At 44.2% G+C, this 21,199-nt stretch overlaps 1 protein-coding gene across 3 annotated transcripts; it reads right to left on the reverse strand.

The window, feature by feature from the left end:
- Positions 1 to 4,804: 4,804 nt before the first annotated feature.
- Fuca2 (alpha-L-fucosidase 2) lies at positions 4,805 to 20,974 on the reverse strand. Of its 3 annotated transcripts, none has more exons than XM_052169805.1 (8): positions 20,645 to 20,974; positions 18,616 to 18,803; positions 14,347 to 14,686; positions 13,321 to 13,531; positions 12,671 to 12,861; positions 7,136 to 7,244; positions 5,471 to 5,640; positions 4,805 to 4,925 (listed from the first exon to the last, which is right to left on the reverse strand). In XM_052169805.1, the coding sequence occupies exons 1-7, from the start codon at positions 20,848 to 20,850 to the stop codon at positions 5,500 to 5,502; spliced, it is 1,386 nt and encodes a 461-aa protein (XP_052025765.1). In that variant the 5' UTR covers positions 20,851 to 20,974; the 3' UTR covers positions 4,805 to 4,925; positions 5,471 to 5,499. The 3 variants fall into 3 exon arrangements, with proteins under 3 accessions (XP_052025765.1, XP_052025766.1, XP_052025764.1); XM_052169806.1 differs by having other exon boundaries at positions 4,849 to 5,194; XM_052169804.1 differs by lacking the exon at positions 4,805 to 4,925 and having other exon boundaries at positions 5,305 to 5,640; positions 20,645 to 20,973.
- Between the last annotated feature and the right edge of the window lie 225 nt (positions 20,975 to 21,199).

Here is a 21,199-nt window from a genome sequence, read left to right on the forward strand (position 1 = left end):
TGAATCTCACCCCCTGGAGTTAAAGTCATGAAGTGTGGCCAAGGAAACCTTAAGACATTGTAACAGCTACTCTGTGGCTGCTCTGGGATCCACAGTCAGAGCAGAATGGCGACCGAAAGTTCCGTTTAGTGAGGAGAGCGAGTTTAAAGCTTTAGACAAGTGGGTCTGAGAAGAGCCACCTCAGTAGTCAAGTTTTACAAGATCTAAGTGAGAGGGGAACCCTGTGTTGGCGAGGTGTTTGGTTTTAACCCAGCGCGTTAATTAGGCGGCCACAGCGGTCTTCTCATTGCTGGTCTTCAGTACTTTGATAGATGGGCCTCGGGAGGAGGAAGCGGACTCGAGGGAACCGAGCTTGGGTAGCTGTAGGAATGTAATCTAACAGGTTTGGTTTTGTTTGTTGTTTTTTAGCAAGGCTGAGGGAATGGGGGGCGGGGAAGGGAAGGGCGAGGCCAGCCGGAACCACGTGCTCAACTGAGCTAGTGCCCCTCAGGGGTGGCCTTGGTGATGAAGCCATCCTTGAGTCATTGCTGCTGCTGTCATTGCTACTTCCATGCACAACTCCAGTAAAATGCGCTGGCTCACCGCGCCGGGCTTCGGTAGCGTCCATCCATACTTTGGGCCCCTGTGTGAGTGTAGGGTAAAGCGAGTGGAAAACCCACCAATCCCTGGGCTCAAAATCCCATCAGTTCCTGAACTTGAAACTCCACCAATCGCTGGGCTTGCACCAAGCTCAGGCCACGAAATCTCACCAATCCCTACCCTAGAAATCTCCACCCTGGAAAACTCTACCCCCAAGAAAGCCTATATAAGCCAGATTCCCACTTAGTTCCCCGTTTCGGGCTGAGACAGAGGGAGCCACCGTCTCGTGTCTTTTCCCAATAAATGTTTTATGTGAGGTTTCTTGTACAGTTGACTTCACGGTTTTCTTTGGCTTCGGACTGCCACGATACCTTTTGCACCTGCAATGCTTCCATTTGGGGAAGCCTTGCCCCTCAGGGCTGCAATGCTTATTCCCCTCCTGGGATTAGTAGACTTGTGCAGCACACACATAGCAGGGCGAGTTTTGTCATACAACAGAGGACAAGGGCTAGAGCGTTTGGGTTAACAAAATATATTTATTTGCATGTCTGGTTATGAGGTACTGCGATGCTTAATTTTCCTTTGCCAATCTGAGTTTGGACCTACCTACAGGCGGGTAACATCATTCCATGGTCTGTGTCTGACTGAAAGGAAGGAAGGAGAGAGAGAGAGAGAGAGAGAGAGAGAGAGAGAGAGAGAGAGAGAGAGAGAATGAGAACACGTGTTGGCCAAACATTCATTTCTCTACAGCCTCATTTGCAGACCCAATATAACCAGCTGTCTCACACCCCAGAAATGTGGTTCTCACCATGGTAACTGTATCCTTACATTTTTTTGTTGTTTTGGGGTTTTTTTTGGGGGGGGGTGTTTGTTTTTTGTTGTTTGTTTGTTTGTTTTGTCGGGTGTTTAATCCCAGTAATGCGAAAGTAACAAATACAGCTAATCATCCGCTAAACCCTGTATAAAATTTGCTTTTAGGCATCTTAATTTCCTTTTATTTTCAACTGTATCAAGTAAAGAATTTAAGCAGTTCACATTTTCTTTTCTCTCAAAAACACTTTCTTAAACAGATGACTCAACAGCTGTGTCAAGATTCTTACAACACTGATTTGGAGTATTTTTTGGTTTGTTTGTTTGTTTGTTTGTTTTGGTTTTTGGGCTTTTCTTCCTTTGTAAAATTTTGTGTTTTCCCTCCAATCAAAGAGTGAGCACAGGCGGGACCTAGGCCCATCCCACGCCCCCTCACACATCTGTAAGAGATGCGCAGCTTGGTCTTCATGCAAGTCCCCCAACAACTGGAGAAGGAGGCTACCCCCCCCCACTCTGTTGCCAACCTGAGGATCCTGTTCCCATGGCTGGACTGCGTCATCTGGTCTCAGTGGGAGAGGATGTGCCTAGTCTTGCAATGACTTGATGAGTGAGGGTGGGGTGATACCCAGAGGGGCCACCCCCTTCTCAGAGGATATGGGAGGGGGAATGGTGGGAGGGACCCTGTGAAGGGGTGTCCCAAGGGGAGGGGAGGGTTGTGATCAGATGTAAAGTGAATAAATACGGAAATTAACGGAAAGAAATAAAAAGAATTTTCGTGTGTGTTTTCTTGGTGTAGAATTTGATCATTTAAACCTATATATAATGGCTCTCTGATGAAATATTGAGATTTAGGACTAAGTGAAATATTTTTCCCCATGAATATTTTGTCATAGTTTTGAGTAGTTGATAGTATCACCCAGGTGTGAAGGGGCACATCTGTATTCCCTTCTACTTAAAGATGGGCATTAAGATTGCTTGAACCCAAAAAATTTGAGTCCAGTCTGGACAACATAGTGAGTCTTGTCTCAAGAAGAACAAGTTTTGACAGTTGCAAGGTCTTCAGCAATGGGTAAATTCTTAAAAGACTCCAACCTTGAAGAGAGATTTTAGGAGATAAATATAGTAAATGGCATTTTATTTTACTCTCTACTTAAAAGACTTATTTGTTCATTTGTTTATTTTTGTTTTTTTCAAGACAATGTTTCTCTGTGTAGCCCTGGCTGTCCTGGAACTTGTTCTATAGAGCAGGCTAACCTTGAACTGAAGAGATCTGCCTGCCTCTGGCCCCTAAGCGCTAGGATTAAAGGCATGAACTAACAGTGCCCGGCCTTAAATGATTAAAAAAAAAAAAACCAATGATTTTGAATACATAATATAACAAAAAAGATAAGACCATTTAAAAATATTTGTTTTGTTTGGGATGGTCTGTGTGCCTATGAAGTGCATGCTGGCCTTGAACTTGTGATTCTTTTCCCTTAGCCTCTCTGGTCTGGGAATATAGGTGTGCATCATCACATCTGACCATGTTGAACAACTTTTGGGAATGAGTTCTTTAATCATTTTTTCTTTAAACATATATCAGAGTTATTATTCTTTGTTGTAATAATTAAAAATCAATCCACACTATCACCGGCTATTCTCTGGTGAAGGCAGTCTCCCTGCCCCCATGGCTACCCCAACTTCCTGAGGCCCCCATGGCTATCCCCAATTTCCTGAGGCCCCCATGGCTATCCCCAACTTCCTGAGGCCCCCATGGCTATCCCCAACTTCCTAAGGTTTGTTTGCCGCTGAACTGCAGTTCCCAGTCACCCAACCCCTGCATCTAGCTGCTGCCAACCAGCTCACCAAATTTCCACTGCTAGCTGGGGGCGCACTCCACAACCCATGCTCCTCTGCAGATCCCTTTCCCCTGGAGCTCAGTTGAGTAGCAGCAAATGGAACACCAGGCAATCTTAGTTTAGAATCAACAGATAACACAACCACTGGGTGCAGAATCTATCATCCTAAACTCATTAGCTATTCTGTTAGAAATCTTCCGGTGGCGAATTCTGGTGGACTCTGCCACCAAACCTAACAGTCCCTGGTCTATATTTTGCCTGCTTTCGATCTGCCTTGCCTTGTAAAATGGAGTGCCCTCCTCCTGTGTTCCCTCTTCCTCTCTCATACCTGGAAAGCCCGCCGCCGCCTCCTCGCCCAGTGATTGTCTTCTTGTCACCTTTATTATTTAATTAATTAGGGGAGAATTCCTCTATAATAATTTTTATCTTATTTTACAGGAACATAGTGATAGTTTGAATGAGAAAGGTCCCCATAGCCTAATATGAGTACTTGGTTCTCATTTGATGGAAGATTAGGAGGTGCTACCTTGCTAGAGGAGGCTTGTCAGAAGCCTTCCCTAGTATTTCTCTGCCTACTGCATGTGGATCAATATGTGAACTCTCAGCAGCTGCCCCAGCCACCTACCTCCACACCCTTGCTCTGCCATCATAGACTCCAGCCCTCTGTATCCGCAAGCCCAATTAAACTCTCTTATAAGTTGCCTTGCTCATAGGGGTTTTTGTCCCAGCAACAGAAAAGAAACTAAGACAAAGATCTAAGTAGGCTATTTTGTGTGTGTTTGTTGGGGGTGGGAGGTTTGGATGAGAAAAAATCCTCCAGAGATTCAGGTATTTGAGCACTTGGTCTTCAGTTGGTGGCACTATTTGCGAAGGGTTGGGTGCCGCAGTCTTCCTTGAGGAAGTATACTACAGGGCCAATAAGCATTGATAGATTAGAGCAGTGCTTCTCAACCTGCGGCTCGTGACCCCTCTGGTAAATCTCTCTCTCCAAAAATACTTGCAATTCTTAACAGTAGCAAAATTACACAGATGAAAATAATTTTATGGGGGGAGGGTTATGACAACATAAGGAATTATAAAAAGAGGTGTAGCATTAGCAAGGTTGAGAACCACAGGAATACTGCTCACCCTACCCAGTTCATGCTCTGCCACATGCTAGCAGTTAAGGATGCAGTGGTCTCCAGCCACTGTGCTCTCCTGCTGCTATATCTCCATACTAGGACAGACACTCATATAACTCTCTGACACTGTAAGTCAAGATAAACTCTTCCTCTTGTATATTGCTTTGGTCATTGAACAGAAAAGAGACTAATAACACCTTCCTAATTTTCAACTAGACTTGCAACCTGAGTTTTAGCCCTCATTAAAAAAAAAACAAAAGCAAACCCTAACCCTCCAATCTCAAACCTCTTTCTGTCCCCAGATTGGAAGAATATATACTAAAATATTATAAAATAATAGTGGTGGTCTAGGTGGTGACTTGTGTTTCAAAATGTCTACAGCAAAAAGAAGCTTTATGAAAAGGTGGGAAGTCTTTAAAATGAAAAGATAATTATAGAATTCATTGGACACACATATATATAATCAAATTTATTACACACTGTCTGCATTATATATGAGGATTTATGATGGGGGTATGGGGGAGACCAAAGACATCCTGGATGGCTTCAAAAGCGGAAGTTATGTTTCCTCACAGTCCTGGAGGACAGAAGACCAAGAAGAGGGTGTTTGAGAGAGGTGGTTTCTTTTGCACTCTTCCCCTTGGCCTTTGGATCCTTTCCCCCTTTGCTCTTGCGTCTTTATTGTTTCTCCCTGGTAAGACACCACGTCCACTGGTATCGGGGTCAGCCCTGTGACGGTTTAATCTTACCGACTGTTTCCAAATATAGCCATGTGGGGTTTCAATAGAAGACTAGGAGTTGGGAGAGAATTCAATCTACAGCAGCATCAGTTTCTAGCTTCTCTCTCTAAAAGAGAGAGACAGAGAGAGAGAGATTTCTACCTGCGAGTGACGTGTGACATGTGACATGTGACATGTGAAATGGATCCAGTAAGAAGAGACTGGAGGAAAGCACCATCAAACGGTAACCGTTTATTAAAATATTAGGAAAGAATTTAGGAAGAACGAGGAAGGAGGCTGCATTGCCTAACGACCTCGATTTTTGTATCATTTTTAACCTGATTTCCTTAGTGTTACATAAAACAAACAAACAAATCCTGGCATCTCCTGTGGTTAGCGGTACCTGCGGCACACATCTTTGCATGCTGGAGATTAGATCACATTCCTTAGTGCGAGCGTCCATCCCCATTTACAGGGCATCTGATGAACGGATAGACGAGGCAACTCCACTGTAATGCCCTTGGGCTTTGAAGATGTCCAAGTCAGTGGCTGTCCATGGCCCAGTAGTACTACCTAGAATTGGAAACAGGGACAACAATGTACAACTGTTCCCAGATACATCACTGTGATGGCCACTTGCTAAGGAGTTAGAGCTTCCAACAAAGTACAAAAAAACAAAACAAAACAAAACAAGAAAACCCTCCATTTTTAGCTTTAGCACTCACACACTATTTTACATCTTACTCCCGTTGTTCCCAGTTAACCCTCAAGATGTGAGCAAACATGTGCACCAGTTGAAAAAGGAAAATGGACTGCCAAAGTGAGGGAGATGCTTGAAGAGAGGATGGGAGACTCGAAAGAGCTGGGAGACATCTGTCCAGCTCAGGCCCGCCCAGTTCTTACACACAGAATAACTGCTTCCTTCTCCCGGGAATCTACAACTGTCAGATTTTTCTGTAACGCCCATTGGTCGGTAGTGTATGAATTGGTTTGTAGTCTTGGTCTTGCTCATACTAAGTGAGTTCATATATGTAGTTCTGGACTTACTCTAGGGGTATTTGAACCATAACACTTACACAAAACAAAGCCCTGAATTGTAATTGTATTTGTTAATGCCAAGCAAGACATAGATTTAAAAAAACAAAAGCACTGACATATCCAGGCTTGGAGGCTGTGTTTTAACGCTGGATTTGAAACCCATCTTTCAGCCTGGTCAACCTCCAGTGCTAGAACTAAAATGTGAAAGGGAGCGAAAAAGGAGAATCACAGGACATTTCACTCCAAAGACATCATCACTTTCTAGAAAAGGGCCCAAGATACAACCACAGGGCAGTGCATTGGGTCTGATGACAGCCTTAAATAATCACAGAAGAATAACATCTTTCTTTGGTTTGATGGGTTCTTGGTGAGGTGTTGGGGGAATGAGGTGTTGGTTTGTATATGCAGGGAGTGGCACTATTTGGAGGCGTGGCCTTGTTGGAATAGGTGTGTCACAATGGGTGTGGACTTTAAGTCCCTTGTCCTTACCGTCTGGAAGTCAGTCTTCCCCCTGGCAGCATCCATGAAGATGTAGAACTCTCAGCTCCTCCTGCGCCATGCCTGCCTGGATGCTGCCATGCTCCCTCCTTGATGATAATGGACTGAACCTCTGAACATGTAATCTTGCTCCAATTAAATGTTGTTGTTATAGCAGTTGCCTTGGTCATAGTGTATGTTCTCAGCAGTAAAACCCTAACTAAGATAGTGAGGCAATTAGCGCCCTGTGAAAAACTCATTTTCAGTGAATGGGGTGAACCTGAATTGCACAGTAACTATGAAGAATAATGCCTATTTTACATCATTATGTGTGGAGGTACGATAGCTTACAAGTTTAGTTTTCTTAGTTTCAAAACATTGTGACGAACAGCAACCAGCCTTGCCTTGCCTAAGCTCATTTTAAAGTCACTTTTTCCTTAGGTACATGAGGTTCCTGTGAAAGTTTCCCCCAGACATTAAAACAAGTTATGTTCTCCCCAGCATGTTTTACTCATCCATTTAAAGGAACAGTCAAGATAAAATTCATTCTTACCTCTGTTTCCCCCAGAGTGCCTATGGGTTGTTCAAGAAACAGCTTTCCAGAGATGGGCCATTTGAGAAAAATAGCGTAGACTAATTTCTCCTCAGGTTTAGATGTGTACCTGGTGAACAAAAAATAAATAAACAAAAAAAAAAACAGCATAGTAGCAAGTTAGATCCATGTTTGTTGGCATTTATGGATCGTGTCTGGAACTCTTTTACAGATACTTGACACTGTCACCACTAGTAAAATAGAAAGACCCACTTCCCTCCATGGGTCTCCATGTTATGAAAAGTACCTCCCTTCTCCAGCCCTCTAATATTAAAAACAATGTGTTTTTTGCTCTGTCTTGTGCCAGAGTCTTCATCTGTAGCTCAGGCGAGCTCACTCAGGACAGCCCTGGTGCCTTCACCTCCTCAATGCTGGCATTACAGGAATGCTACCATAGAGCTTCATGAACTACTATCTCTATTCAAACTGCTCCCGAGGGGCTGAAGACAGTGTGGAAATAAGCTACCTGGAGCTGCATAGCTTTCTACTTGCAGATACACAGTGTGCTCACTATTAGAGATGCAACAGAAAGCCAAACACTCATCTTGCTTGTATGTGGCCCAGGCTAGAACTGAAAAGGTAGACAATCACACAACTAAAAGTGTAAGTTTTGAAAGAACACTATGAAAGAAAAGAAAACATAAAATTGTAACAATTTTATTTTTTTAAGATTGGGACATCAGACAGCTTCTTTACCAAGACAACCATGTTTAACCTGAGAGTCACGGCACAAAGGAGAACAGTGGAAGCCATAAGGGGACACAGGAACAACCATTCATTGCTCACCCAATTTCTCAACCATACTTATAGAAATCTGTAAACAGGCCTCAGTGTTGTAAGGCTGGAAATACACATCGAACAGGCCCTGACCTCGCACACCCACATCCCATTGACATACACAAGAATCAGCAATGAATGAAGTCCTAAGCACGGGAGCACATAGCTCTAATCCCAGCACTCGGGATGATCTCTGAGAGTTCCAGGTTAGCCAAGACTCCACAGAGAAAACAGAAACATGCAGAATAACGAGGCCCACTAAGGTTAGAAAGGAGAGGCCTCGGGGAGCACTGAGCAGAAGAGTGAGTTAGAACAATCTCTCTGAGAAGGCAGCCCTGAAACCCACAAAACAGGAGGCTCTGTGAGATCATGTGAGGGAAAGAAAGCCTTCCAGGCTGACAGACAGGTACAAAGGCCACAGAGCACTAGTGGGCTTGGCCTGCAGGAGAGTTGGGGAGCATGAGGAGATCACAACAAGCAAGGGGCAGAGTTCCTAAGGCCAAGTAGGCCTCTGCAAGGCCTCACTTCCCCCTTGAGACAGGACGTCTTGGAAGAATTTGTGTACAGGAGTGCTCTAAGCCAGGCGCGACGTCAGCTGACATCACAAATAAATCAGTAGTTTTCGAGATTGCTCTCCTGAGATTATATTAAAAGGATAAGGGTTAGGGGCTGGGACCTGGCTCAGTCGGTAAAGGCCTTGCCTCACAAGTCTGAGGGCCTGCGGTTCAAAATCTGCACACAGTGGTACACTTCAGCCATGCAGTATGAATCCCTAGAAACTCACGGGCCAGCGAGCCAGACCTATGGGGTGAAGCTCTAGACTTCACTACAATAAAAGAAGCTGGCTAAGGACAGGTGGCCGGTGTCTGAAGACTGACCCCAAGGCTGTCCCTCTGATGGACTCACACATGCTCTGCATATGTGTATATTGTACCAGCCAGAATGTTCAGATTCCCCAAAATCCCATCCCCAAGGGAGTAATGATAGAACACAAAGGACAAGCCAGAAATAGGATTAGTCAAGAAGGTACTAAACTAATCCAAGGGTGAGACAAGGGAGAACCACCACAGAGAAGGTGAGGTGGCCAGAGTCTGTATACATTTCAGAAACCAAAACAGTAGATCTGATAATGAATTGACTGTTGTTTGAATGGCTTGAGAGAAAATGGCTCCCATAGGCTCAAAGGAGGTGTGGTCTTATTGGAGTAGGTATGGCCTGTTGGAGGAACTAAGACAGAGGTTGGTACCTAGAACTGGGGTTTTGCTATGATAGGCCAGACCATGCTTTTGTTTGAAGGAATGTGGACTTTGGAAATCTGGATTAGAAAAGCAGTGGATTTCAGAGTTCAAGGCCAGCATGGTCTATGGAGTGAGTTCTAGGACAGCCAATCTCGGGCGGTGAAGGACACCATCAAACACAGAAAGCTGGTGAAGATGTAATTGAACAAAGGGGCCGTGATCCATCCTCAGCCAGCAGCAGAACTTGTTAGCTTTGGGTAGTGGTGGGGTTCTGACTTTAGAGTCAAGGATGCAAAAAAGGAGGTTATGGAATCTCCCTCTGTGACTAAGGAGAGCTGTCGGGCCAGGCATGTGGGAGGGGTGTCCCGTGTGGAGGCCCAGAAAAGCCATCGTGTGAAGCCATGAAGGTGAAGCTTTAGATTCCCCGTGACGTTGGAGATGCCAGAGTTGTGGAGACCTGTGGAGAAAAGCTGCTACCTCGGGGTAGAGACAGCCAAGAAAAAGAAGTGTGTTGCAGTCAACCAAGCTGAAAGGAATCGGCGAGTGATCGGAAGAGTGCTTGGGCATCTGACGGGGAGATGCAGTTTGGAGTCTGCCCTGCAGGCTTTTGGTCTTGCTTTGGTCCAATGTTTTCTCCCTATGCGCCCTTTTCCTTCCATCTGGAATGGTCATGTAAATGCTGTGCCATCTTTTGTTATAAGTGATCTGCTTTTTTATTTCGAACTTATAGGGGATTACAGTGAGATTGCCACGAGTCTCAGAAGAGACTTTGGACTTTGAAACAGAGTTGAGATGGTGACAGCGTTGAGATGCATGGGGACTTCTGAAGTTGGACTGATAGCAATTGGTATTCTTATATGGCAACAAGCCAATGGTGGCCAGGGAGTAGAATGTGGTGGTACTATTAAGAGGTGTGGCCTTGTTAAGAAAAGTGTGTCACTGGGCGTGGGCTTTGAGATTTCAAATGCTCAAGGAGGCTCAGGGTCTCTTTCTTCCTGCTGCCTGCCCAGCAGGATGTAGAAGTCTCTGTACCTCTCCAGCACCATGTCTGACTGCACGCTACCCTGCTTCCCGCCATGATGATAATGGACTAAACCTCTGAACTGTAAGCCAGCCCCAGTTAAATGTTTTCCTTTATAAGACTTGTCACAGTCATGGTGTCTCTTCACAGCAATAGAAACCCTAACAAAGACAGAGTGGATACAGAAGAAAAGCAGGTTTAAATCGCCAAATGTCAGGTGGAGAATTAAGCTGGACACTTCAAGATGAGAGGCTGGAAAGATCAGGTACCGACTAACAAGGAACAGCTAGAGTCTGATCATCTGAGCCAACATTGCCAGCGGGTTCAGAAAACAAGAAACCTGGCACCGACTCCTGGGGCTTCAAAGGAAAAGCCATCTCGGGCCTTGAAAAAGGAGGAGTGGGATGGAAACACGGAGTGAGTTCAAGAGATAATGAATGCTTCAGCTAGAAACAACAATTACAAATTGTTCTGCAAGATATTGTATTATGAATAAAGGGAGAGGATGGAGAGGTAGGTGGAGACAAGGACGAACTTTTAAAGATAAAAGAAATTACACACATCTGTGCCTTCAGGAAAGGAACTAAGAAAGGGGATGAGCTGAGGGTGGGAATAGAAGGCTGTGCTTACCTCCTTCCCTGGAGGACTTGGGATATGAAGGAGAAAACAAGGGCTGGGCTTGACGCCAACTGTGAGCTAATTGGACATTGTACATATGTGACTTCAGGTATAGTCACCCTTAGCAGAGCCTTACAAAGATGCAGCTGGATTTAACCAATGGTAATCTTCTGCAAGTGTGTGTAAGAAAGGGAAGGAGTAAGGAAACACGTGAGGAACTCAGTGTAGTGACGGATCACGACACCCTGTAATCAAGTCCCCATTCCCTCCGCCACCTTGCTCCTGTCTCTATGATTTTGATTACTCTAGGTACCTCATCAATAATATCTGTCTCTTCACGACTGGGTTGGTTCGCCTCACACGAATTCCTGAAAATTTCATCTGCATTGTAGCATTCCTTCCTGTTGAGGTTTGGTCTGTCGCCATGGACTGTAATACTAAATATTGGCCCCCAAGATCGGGATGTCTCAGGGACAAGGAGATCCTTTTCCTACAGCCTGTAGCTGGGCAGAAGACAGGTAACTGGGGTTTTGGTTTCCTGGGGCTGGGGGTCTGAGAAGAGATGATATGGAGGACAGAGAAGGAGAAGAGGAGAGACATTATGGGTAAGAGATTGTAAGAATTGGTGACAAGGGCTGGTCAGTTGGAGTAAGAGAGACCCAGATGGAACAGGGCAAGTTACATCTCAAGGTTATAACTTGAAAGGGAAGGAGACAAAATAATTTAGAGGGTTGATATCTGCCCATCTCTAGCGCTTTAAAGGCTTATTATAAATATAAAGGTTTTGTGTCCTTTATCTAGGAACTAAATGGGGATAGAAACCCCCAATCAATTTTAAGTACAACACCTTCCTTTTCAGAGCTGAATAATATGCACAGTGTGTATGCACACCCCTTTAGCTTAACTAAGAGTGGACACCACTGCGCTCACATTTTAAGTGTCTGGGGACATAGTTCTTCTGGTATCATTCTTTTGCATATATCCTCGGAGGTGGAATTGCAGGATACTGGAGTAATTCTGTTTTAACGTTTTGAGGGACTGACACATTATGTCATAGCTGCTGGGATTTTGCGTTTTCATGACACTGGAGTGTACAGGAGTTCCAATCTCTCCACGATCATCAGCTGCCCTTTAAAAAGGGCAGTGATTCTAAAGGACGTGAGAGGATTTCTGGCTGTGGTTTTTATTTGCATTTCTCCTGCAGTTCCTTAATGTAACATTAAAGTATCATTTCTGGTGTTTTCCACTGCCACGCAAGTCTTTCCACCACAGACTGTATCTCTGCAGGAGCAGACAGTACTTTTATTTTTCCCATTTTCTCAGAATCCTCTATTGGCTAATGTATTACTGTTAACTATAACATATTACTTATAATTATTATTTCGGTTTATTTTGCCTTTAGGGACCTCTTGCTTGCCAATTTGGTGGAATATGATATTGCCAAAAATAGGAAATTCACTAGTGTCATAACATTAGTCCATTCTAAATTAACTACTTGGTAATCTTCAGTTATATAAATGCCTTCCAATTTCATAACAGGCAATTTAGCTAAATAGTGCCCATGACTGGGGGCTATCTAGGCATTATTTAGCAGAATTTAATAAACATTCTGCTCAGTAACGTACTAATTCATATTCCTTCTCTTTGTATTTGAGTCAGGTTAGAGTATGTGCGGTTGATAATGCAGTAATAATCCAGTCCCTCTTTTTATCCTGCTCTCTCTCTCTCTCTCTCTCTCTCTCTCTATATATATATATATATATATATATATATTTATATATATATCTCAGATACTGAGTCCTTTCTTCTGCCAAACAGTACTTGTTAACCAGGGAAACTTACCACACGTCAGGAGTGACAGTGTCATTCTGAGACCTCCAAGTGTGTGTTGCATAAATAGCTTCCCCGTTGACTTTCAGCCAGGTGCCCATCTGCCTTAATCGTTCCTCAAAAATGACAGGGATGGTGCCATCTACTGTGGGACCAATATTCATCAAAAGATTTCCTCCACATGCGACTGTTTCCACAAGTTGCTAAATAAAGAAATAAATAAAAATAAATAAATACAATTTGAAATAGAGAAAAATTAATAGTTTTGAAATAGAAAAATTTAATCAATATATAAATATAAATATTATATATGTTATATATGATATAGCACACATATATATTATATGTAACGTATATTATATACATATATAATACATTATATATACATATATAATATATACATATATGTGTACATATAATGTATATACACATATAATATATGTATATACATATATATGTATACATATAATATATATGTGTGTGTGTGTATATATATATATATATATATATATATATATATATATATATTCATAGGAAAAAACCCACAGAGGATAATGTCTCAAATTTGTGCCACTACACAATCCCAATTGTAAGGAAAAAAAATCCTGTAACCCCCTCATTACAAGAATATTCCAGAATAATAGTCCCACAACATATTTTACCTTCACCAACTCTTCAATGGTAAGATAATCACCAAGTTCAGCTTCCCGCCTGTAGCCCCAGGAGAACTTATCTATTGTCATGCAGTTTTCCCATTTGTGTGGCAAAAGATGTCCGGGATTATAACGGTCACTGCAAGTATAGTAGCCGCCATGTTTGCAGATTGAACCGACTCCCCAGCGGTCATTGGTGACTACTGTGTCCCGAACTGGGCTGAAATGAAAAGGGCAGTTTCCCTTCAGGAGAAAGCACTCACTCTGGAGATAGAGGGCAATATCACCACAGACAGATCCACACACTCCCAACAAATAACTGGAAGAAAGCCGAAAGCCTCTGTCTAAAGCCAAACTCTGAATGACTGGAGTCTCAACTCCCATTCCAGCTGTAGGCCTGGAGAGAATTCCTCAATCTCTCTGAAGAGTGAATTCCTTCACTATTGTCTTAGTGAAGATAACCGGTATAAAACCCAGAGTCTTGAGGTGACTGCGGGTCGTGTGTGAGAACACTACTGCTACCGGAAGTTTCCATTCTCACATTGTGAATGGTAGCCTAAGCTGAATTTATACTCAGAACAAGTCACGTCCCATTCCGTGCCCCATCCCCACCCCTCACTGCCAAGGACTAAACAGTCTTATAGGTCCTCATCCTGGTGCCTCCTACTGGAAAATCTCTGAAAAAATTGAGTGTTGACATCACGTAAAATACAGTCTCCAATTTCTTATGTCTGGTGGCTCAAGTAGAGAGAACAGGACTCCACGAACAGGGGCAGTTTTGACTCACAAATTAAAGAAGATGTTCATGTGTCCATCCTGGGATCGTTAAACTGATTACAACATCGGCTTGGCAGTATTTGACATATTTCTGATCATTCTTACTAAATACGGACCAAGCTAATAATTATTATAAGCACAGCTTATAATGCGTTGGTCCTTCCACAGCACAAATGAGCATAAAACCACGGAATGTAAATGCTAACATACATAGCAGGAGTACTTAAGCCTAGTCCAGGTGCATAAAAGTGTACCGACCTTTCATTGTATAGCCAGGCTAAGAAGTCAGTGCTGTTCCAGTAGTGATCTGGTGCGCCCCCATCTCCGTCCGACCACAGGACCTCAGGCTGGTACTTGTTCACCAACTCGTAGAGCTCAGGCAATGTCTTAGAAACGGGAAATCGCTGCTTTTGGAATGAGCCGGATTTATCCTCCAGAAAGAGCGGATGGAACCATTCAAAGAGGGAATAGTAGAGACCGAAGTGCAAGCCACTCCTGTTCCTCACAGCCACCTCAAGCTCCTTGACGATGTCCCTCTTCGGCCCCTCATCGACTGCATTCCAGTTCCAGGAGTGCTCTGAGCCCCACAATGTAAAGCCTGGGAAAAGAGAGCAGCGAGGGGTCAGCACCTCGACACTGATGAGTTTCAGCCCAAAGAGATCGCCAAAACAACTCCAAACAAACCCGCAGCTCACCGCTTCCCCAAACAACTGTCTCTCAGCCCCGCTTAGCATTCTGTCTCGTCCTCGTCTGGACAAACAAATGGGAATATAAGTAACGTGAGACTGGGGCTTTTCAAATTCTCAGGATGATTGTGAGAGCTGTACACTCCATCTCCAGTTACAGAAACTGAGGTTCTTGGGGAATGGCCTAGTGTCAGGGTGTGTGCTGTGTTTCTGGCTACGCCCACCAACCAATTGTTAGCTTAGCATCTAAAGCAAACTATACAATCAACAATAGTGGTCGGTAAAAGAAGGGGGGCTCCTTCCTCATCTATCACACCGACCTTTGATCTCCAATTTTTGGAACAAGGACCTAAGATGTATCGTTTGTGGGATTTTCATGTGTCTTCTGAGCCAAGGGGTAAGGTCTTGTGCTTGGATGGCTTTCAGGACGATGTGAATCTCAGAACACTCACGAGGACGAGAAGTAAATTTCTGTGGCTTGATAATTAATATCAATGGAAGGAGTACGTTTTACCTCCCTCCTTATGGTGATTTCAATATGCTTGGCCCATGGGAAGTGTGTCGCTATAAGAGGGTGGCTTTGTTGGAATAGGTGTGGCCTTGGTGGACGAAGTGCAGCCCTGTGGGGGTGGGCTTTGAGGTCTCCTAGGCTGAAGCACCACACAGTGTGGAATCAGAACCTCCTCCTGGCTGCATACAGAAGAGAGTTGACTCCTCTTCAGATCAGGATGTAGAACTCTCCACTCCTTTAGCATCATGTCTGCCTGCACAACACCATGCTTCCTGCTGTGATGACAATGGACGGAACCTCTGAACCTGTGAGCCAGCTCTGATTAAATGTTTTCCTTTCTAAGAGTTGCCTTGGTCATGGTGTCTCTTTGCAGCAGGGAAATCCTAACTAAGATACCCATCTTACTCTAAAGCCATAAGGCAAGGAAGATTACAGCATTGCAGAAGCACTTTGAAATAATTCATACTTCAGCAGGAATCGGCTTTCAAGTTGCTCATTATTCTATACAAAATGTTAGAGGCGATATACAAACCGAGAGGTTGAAGAACTAGTCTAAAATCCACAGAAATTTCAGCTCCTTCCTCGGACCATTAAGAGCTGTCACTGTTTCATTAGTCTTAAAGCAGGTTGAAGGATAGATGTTTGCCAGACACCATAGCCCCTCACCCTACTCTCCTGTCAGGGCGAGCCTGAGGACTGACCAACTCTTTAAACTCATTGTGAGAAGTTCCTCAAATGCTTCACACTCTAAGGATGCCTGTGGGAAGTTTGCAGGCAATATGAATATTTAAGACCTGTCTCTACCCAATAGAGCAAGCAGTACAGTAACAACTTGGTTTTTCACCTCCTGCACCACCCATAGCCCACCCCCCATGCCCCGCCCCGCGCTGTAGCTAGCAGTACATTTTCTAAAAGCAGTGTAAACATTTGGCGGCACAGGTCTTTAAACAGGAACACATGTCATCTTCATCCTCTGTCCTCGCACTCTAAAGCAACCTGTGAGTCGAGCCCCTTTCACAGGTGTTGCTGGTCAGATATCCTGCACATTACAATTCATAATAGTAGCAAGATTACAGTTACGAAGGAACAATGAAAATAATGTTATGGTTGAAGGTCTCCACAGCATGAGGAAGTACGTCAGAGGGTCAGAGCATTAGGAAGAGTGACACCACTGGTCTAAAGGTATTCGGGTTTTTCTTTTTCGTGAAGTCACTTTGGGTCACAGAGGATGGGAAAGTTCCTAGAATGTGTCAGCAGGGATCTGACACATTCCCATCAGGGCAAACATTTAGAAGAGGAAATTGTGCAGCTATCAGACTGTGGCCAACGGGGAAAATATTTAAGGTAACTGCAGATATTTGGGTTGAGTTCATTTCTCCGGCCTCCATCCCACCCCTGCAGAATATAAGGCAACTTTTCAAGATAAAGAAGACCACGCAAAGAAAACTACCTACTGCATTAACATTAAGCTGAGATAACATTAGTCAGGGCTTTTATGGTCTTAGGGACACCGGGTGGTTATAACAGAACATCCTGTTGATGCAGGATTTTTGTGCTCCCTTAAATTCTTTTGATGTTTCTGGGAACTATTATAAATCTCTAACTCTTTTTCCTTGGGGCCTCTGTCTTCTTTCATCAGTAGCAACTTACCCGTTACTTGCATACCTATCTAAAAGGTATGCACAAAGCACAGTCAACTATGCGAGTCAAGACTAAGGCAGCATAAGCGTAAATGCCAGGATGGTTTTGAAGAATGCATTAGAGAACAGAAAGGGAGCCCGGCAGCGGTGTTGCATACCTTTATATATATATATTTTTTTCCCTCTATTCTTTGTTTACAATTCAAATGCTTTCCACTTTCCCAGTTCCCCTCTCCCCATATGTCCCATAAGTCCTCTTCTTTCCATCTATTCTCCTATCTTCCCCCCTCCCTTTCCCAGCACTCAGGAGGCAGAAGGCAAATCTCTGAGTTCAAGGCTAGCCTGGTCTACAGAGTGAATTCCAAGACAGCCAGGACTACATATAGAAATGATGTCTCAAAACAATAACAACAACAACACAGAGAGAAAGAAAGAAAGGAAGGAAGGAAGGAAAAAAGGAAGGAAGGAAGGGAGAGAGAGAAAGAGAGAGAGAGAGAGAAAGAAAGAAAGAAAGAAAGAAAGAAAGAAAGAAAGAAAGAGAGAGAGAGAGAAAGAAAGAAAGAGAGAAAGAAAGAGAGGACTGGAGAGCTGGCTCAGTGGTTAAGAGCACTGGCTGCCCTTCCAGAGGTCCTGAGTTCAAATCCCAGCAACCACATGATGGCTCACAGCCATCTCATAATGGAATCTGATGCCCCCTTCTGGTATGCAGGTGTACATGCAGATATACATTAAATAAATAAATAAATAAATAAATAAATAAATAAATAAATAAATAAAAGAACAAACATTAAAAAAAAAAAAAGCTGGGTGGTGGTGGCACACGCCTGTAATCCCAACACTTGGGAGGCAAAGGCAGGCAGATTTCTGAGTTCAAGGCCAGCCTGGTCTCCAGAGTGAGTTCCAGATAAGCCAGGGCTACACAGAGAAACCCTGTCTCAGAAAAACAAAAACAAAACAAAACAAAACCAAAAACAAATAAACAAAAAAGTAAAAATAGGAAGAAAGAGCAGATGGACAGAAAGGGAAGTGCAACTATACTATACTCACTATACAATGTGTGTGTGTGTGTGTGTGTTCTCTTCAACCAGCTTTAAATAAATCTAGTTATTTATTTAAATGATGCCTAAGCTAGGGTTTCATTTCTGTGAGGAGACACATGACCAAGACAAGTCTTAAAACATCTCTTTGGAGCTGGCTTATAATTTCAGAGGCTCAGTCCATTTTTGTCATGACAGGAAGCATGGCAGTCTCCAGGCAGACACGGTGCTGGAGGAGTCCAGAGCTCTACATTTTGATCTAAAGGCAGCCAGGAGGGGACTCCTCTGCACTGGGCATATGTCCTCAAAGCCCACCCCGAAAGGAATACACTTCCTCCAAAAAGGCCACACCACCTAATAGTGCCACTTCCCATTGGCTAAACATATTCAAACCAGCATAAATGGTTACATATGTACATAAAAATAGTGTCTATCTGTCCTCTCATTCTGTGGTACTAGCTGTCTGGATCCATAATGCTTTCCAACTTAAGTGAAATACGTGGCCCTTAAAGTGGAGACAATTGTCACTATCCACCTATGGCTCTTCTGAGAGGCCTGGTTTCACAGGATGACCTTCCTTTAATGTCTCCACCCACAGGAACACCTTACATTCCCTAGTCATTGTCAGTATATATCATAAGTGCCCTACTTACCTTCGTGATGTTTGGAAGTTAAGACCACATATTTGGCACCAGAGGCCTGGAGAATATCTACCCACTGGTTTGCATTAAAATACTTGGCAGTAAATAGCACTCCAAAATCTTCATACTTAAAACCAGGGGGATAATTGTCGTTCATAAAGTCCACATACTTGGGTCTCTTCTCCTCTTGCCAATACCACCTGCGGCAGAAAAAGAAAGAACACGTGACCACACAAAGACAAAAGCTTGAAGTAATTCCTGGGTTCACCCAGTACACGCCCCCAGCCCGGAATGCAGATTATGGACAGATTCTCTACCCTTCTCTCTATCAGTGTGGCTTTGCATCAAGGACAGCTTAGGCAAACCGAAACTCTGACCATATTCTCCATCATTTTCTTTGTGAGGTCCTCCTATAGGGCAGCCACTGAGTCTCCTAATTCCTCTCTTTAAGTCATGATTACATCTTTGCCTTCACACATTAGCTCACTGAAGAACTTAAGGAGCCAAGATTTCAAGACAAGACAACATACCTAAAACATAACACACCAGGGCGGTGGTGGTGCACACCTGTAATCCCAGCACTCTGGGAGGCAGAGGCAGGCGGATTTCTGAGTTCAAGGCCAGCCTGGTCTACAGAGTGAGTTCCAGGACAGCCAGGGCTATACAGAGAAACCCTATCTCGCAAAAAACAAATCCAAAAAAAAAAACCCAAAAACAAACAACCCCCCCCCAAAAAAAACCCATAACATACATGGGTCCTATTCAGTAACAGTCAACAGTTTGGGTAGATAAGGGGGAAACATTTCCATGGGCTGAGCAAATCCCACAGTGGGTACTGCCGTTGCATGCCTGAGATTAGATTCAAAGACCCCACAGGCAGCAAGCTACCTGTCCCCTAGCACCCAAAGTCGCATGCATACTTCAGAAGCGTCCATCATTACAACCCATGCTGGCTGGAGGATCAGACAGATTCTGGGATCTTCTAGTGAAGAGAGAAGCTGGCTGTCGAGTTAGGAATAAAGATTGAACAAGTTTATGTTGCCTGTCTATCATCATGTGACTATGGAGATAATGTAGGGTAATACACATCCATTATTGTCCCTTTGTTTTGCTTTGGGTTTTTTGATGCTTAATATGCAATGATCTTAACCTCATAGCCTAACCAGGAAGCATTTATTCTTAATTTCTTGATTTATTTTTAATTACATGTGTGCCTGTATGTAGATGTGTGCATGTGAGGGAGGAATTTAGGAGCATGAATTTCCCCCCTGGGACCAGAATTACAGATGGTTGTGAGTCTCCCAGGGTGGGTGTTAGGAGTCAGACTTAGATCCTCTACAAGAGCAGTGTTTTATCTAAGAGTTTTACTGCTGTGAACAGACGCCATGAACAAGGCAACTCTTACAAGGACAACATTTAATTGGGGCTACCTTACAGGTTCAGTCCATTACCATCAGATTAGAAAGCATGGCAGCATCCAGGCAGGCATGGTATAGGAGGAGCTGAGAGTTCTGCATCTTTATCTGAAGGCTGCTAGCAGAATACTGGCTTCCAGAAGGCTAGGATGAGGGTCTTAAAGCCCACACCCACAGTGACACACCCACTCCTACAAGGCCACATCTTCTAATAGTGCCACTCCCTGGGCTGAGCATATACAAACCACAAGCAGCAGGGGCCTGTAAAGAGTGAGAAATTTCACCAGCCCCTTGAAGAATTTTTCAAAGTCTGGAACTAGTGCTGTGACTCTCTTAGTCACACAGTCACGAATTACCGTTGAGTACAACCTATAGGGAGGTCCACCTGCAGAGTGCCTAAGAACTCGGATGAGCATATATATTCGGTGCTGATGTATGTGGAGACACACTCAGTCAAGAAACTCCGTATTCAACATCTGGAAGTACAAACCGATCCTTGATCAAAACAGTGACAAGCAGGGAGCACCCCTGCCAAGTGTCAGGCAGACTATTGCTGACTGCCACTGCATGGGGTGACACAAAGCCCATTGTGTGTGTGTGTGTCTTGGGCAAAGGTATGCACTTACCAGAACCATTCACTACCAAAGCTCGGCACGGAGAACACGCCCCAGTGGATGAAGATACCGAACTTGGCCTGGTCGAACCAGGCTGGCAGCGGGCGGCTGTCCAGAGACTCCCACGTGGGGTCATAGCTAAGGGCTCTCGCTGCCCGGTAGGGCTGCAGAAGCAGCAGCAGCAGCGGCGGCAGAAACATCAGGAGCCCCAGGCGCATGCGCGCCAGCCTGGGGTCCTCTGGGAACCACAAGTCACCAGGGAAGCCGGGGACCTTCTCTGTCAGCCACAGAGGCTGCCTAGCGCTGGCCTTCCGTCTTCTGCTAAGTGTGCTCTGCTCCTGTCACCTGACCAAGACCGGTTTGGTCAGATGACCTCCGCGGTCTGGAGTAGGGAGTGGCTGGGAGCTCTAATGATCTCTGATTGCCTAAGGACCCCAAGGTGGTTTCATTACTCGGGTGCACAACCAAGGAAGTCAGTTTTTGCCCAGCCTCGGCATTTTTTTTAACAGCCCTTGGTTCTGTTTCCCAGTCAGATCTGATCTACTTAGCCAAGACGCCCCGTTTGTC

The sequence above is a fragment of the Apodemus sylvaticus genome, chromosome 23 (assembly GCF_947179515.1).
Source record: "Apodemus sylvaticus chromosome 23, mApoSyl1.1, whole genome shotgun sequence".
Taxonomy (NCBI): Eukaryota; Metazoa; Chordata; class Mammalia; order Rodentia; family Muridae; genus Apodemus; species Apodemus sylvaticus.

What these genes read in the sequence shown, in the direction of transcription:
- Fuca2 (XM_052169805.1), bottom strand. Translation starts at nt 20,850, where the DNA reads ATGCGCCTGGGGCTCCTGATGTTTCTGCCGCCGCTGCTGCTGCTGCTT. An exon ending in ACTGTCACTCCTGACGTGTG is followed by an intron (nt 7,245 to 12,670) that starts GTAAGTTTCCCT and finishes TTTGTTCACCAG; the next exon opens with GTACACATCTAAACCTGAGG. An exon ending in GCACTCTGGGGGAAACAGAG is followed by an intron (nt 5,641 to 7,135) that starts GTAAGAATGAAT and finishes TTCCAATTCTAG; the next exon opens with GTAGTACTACTGGGCCATGG.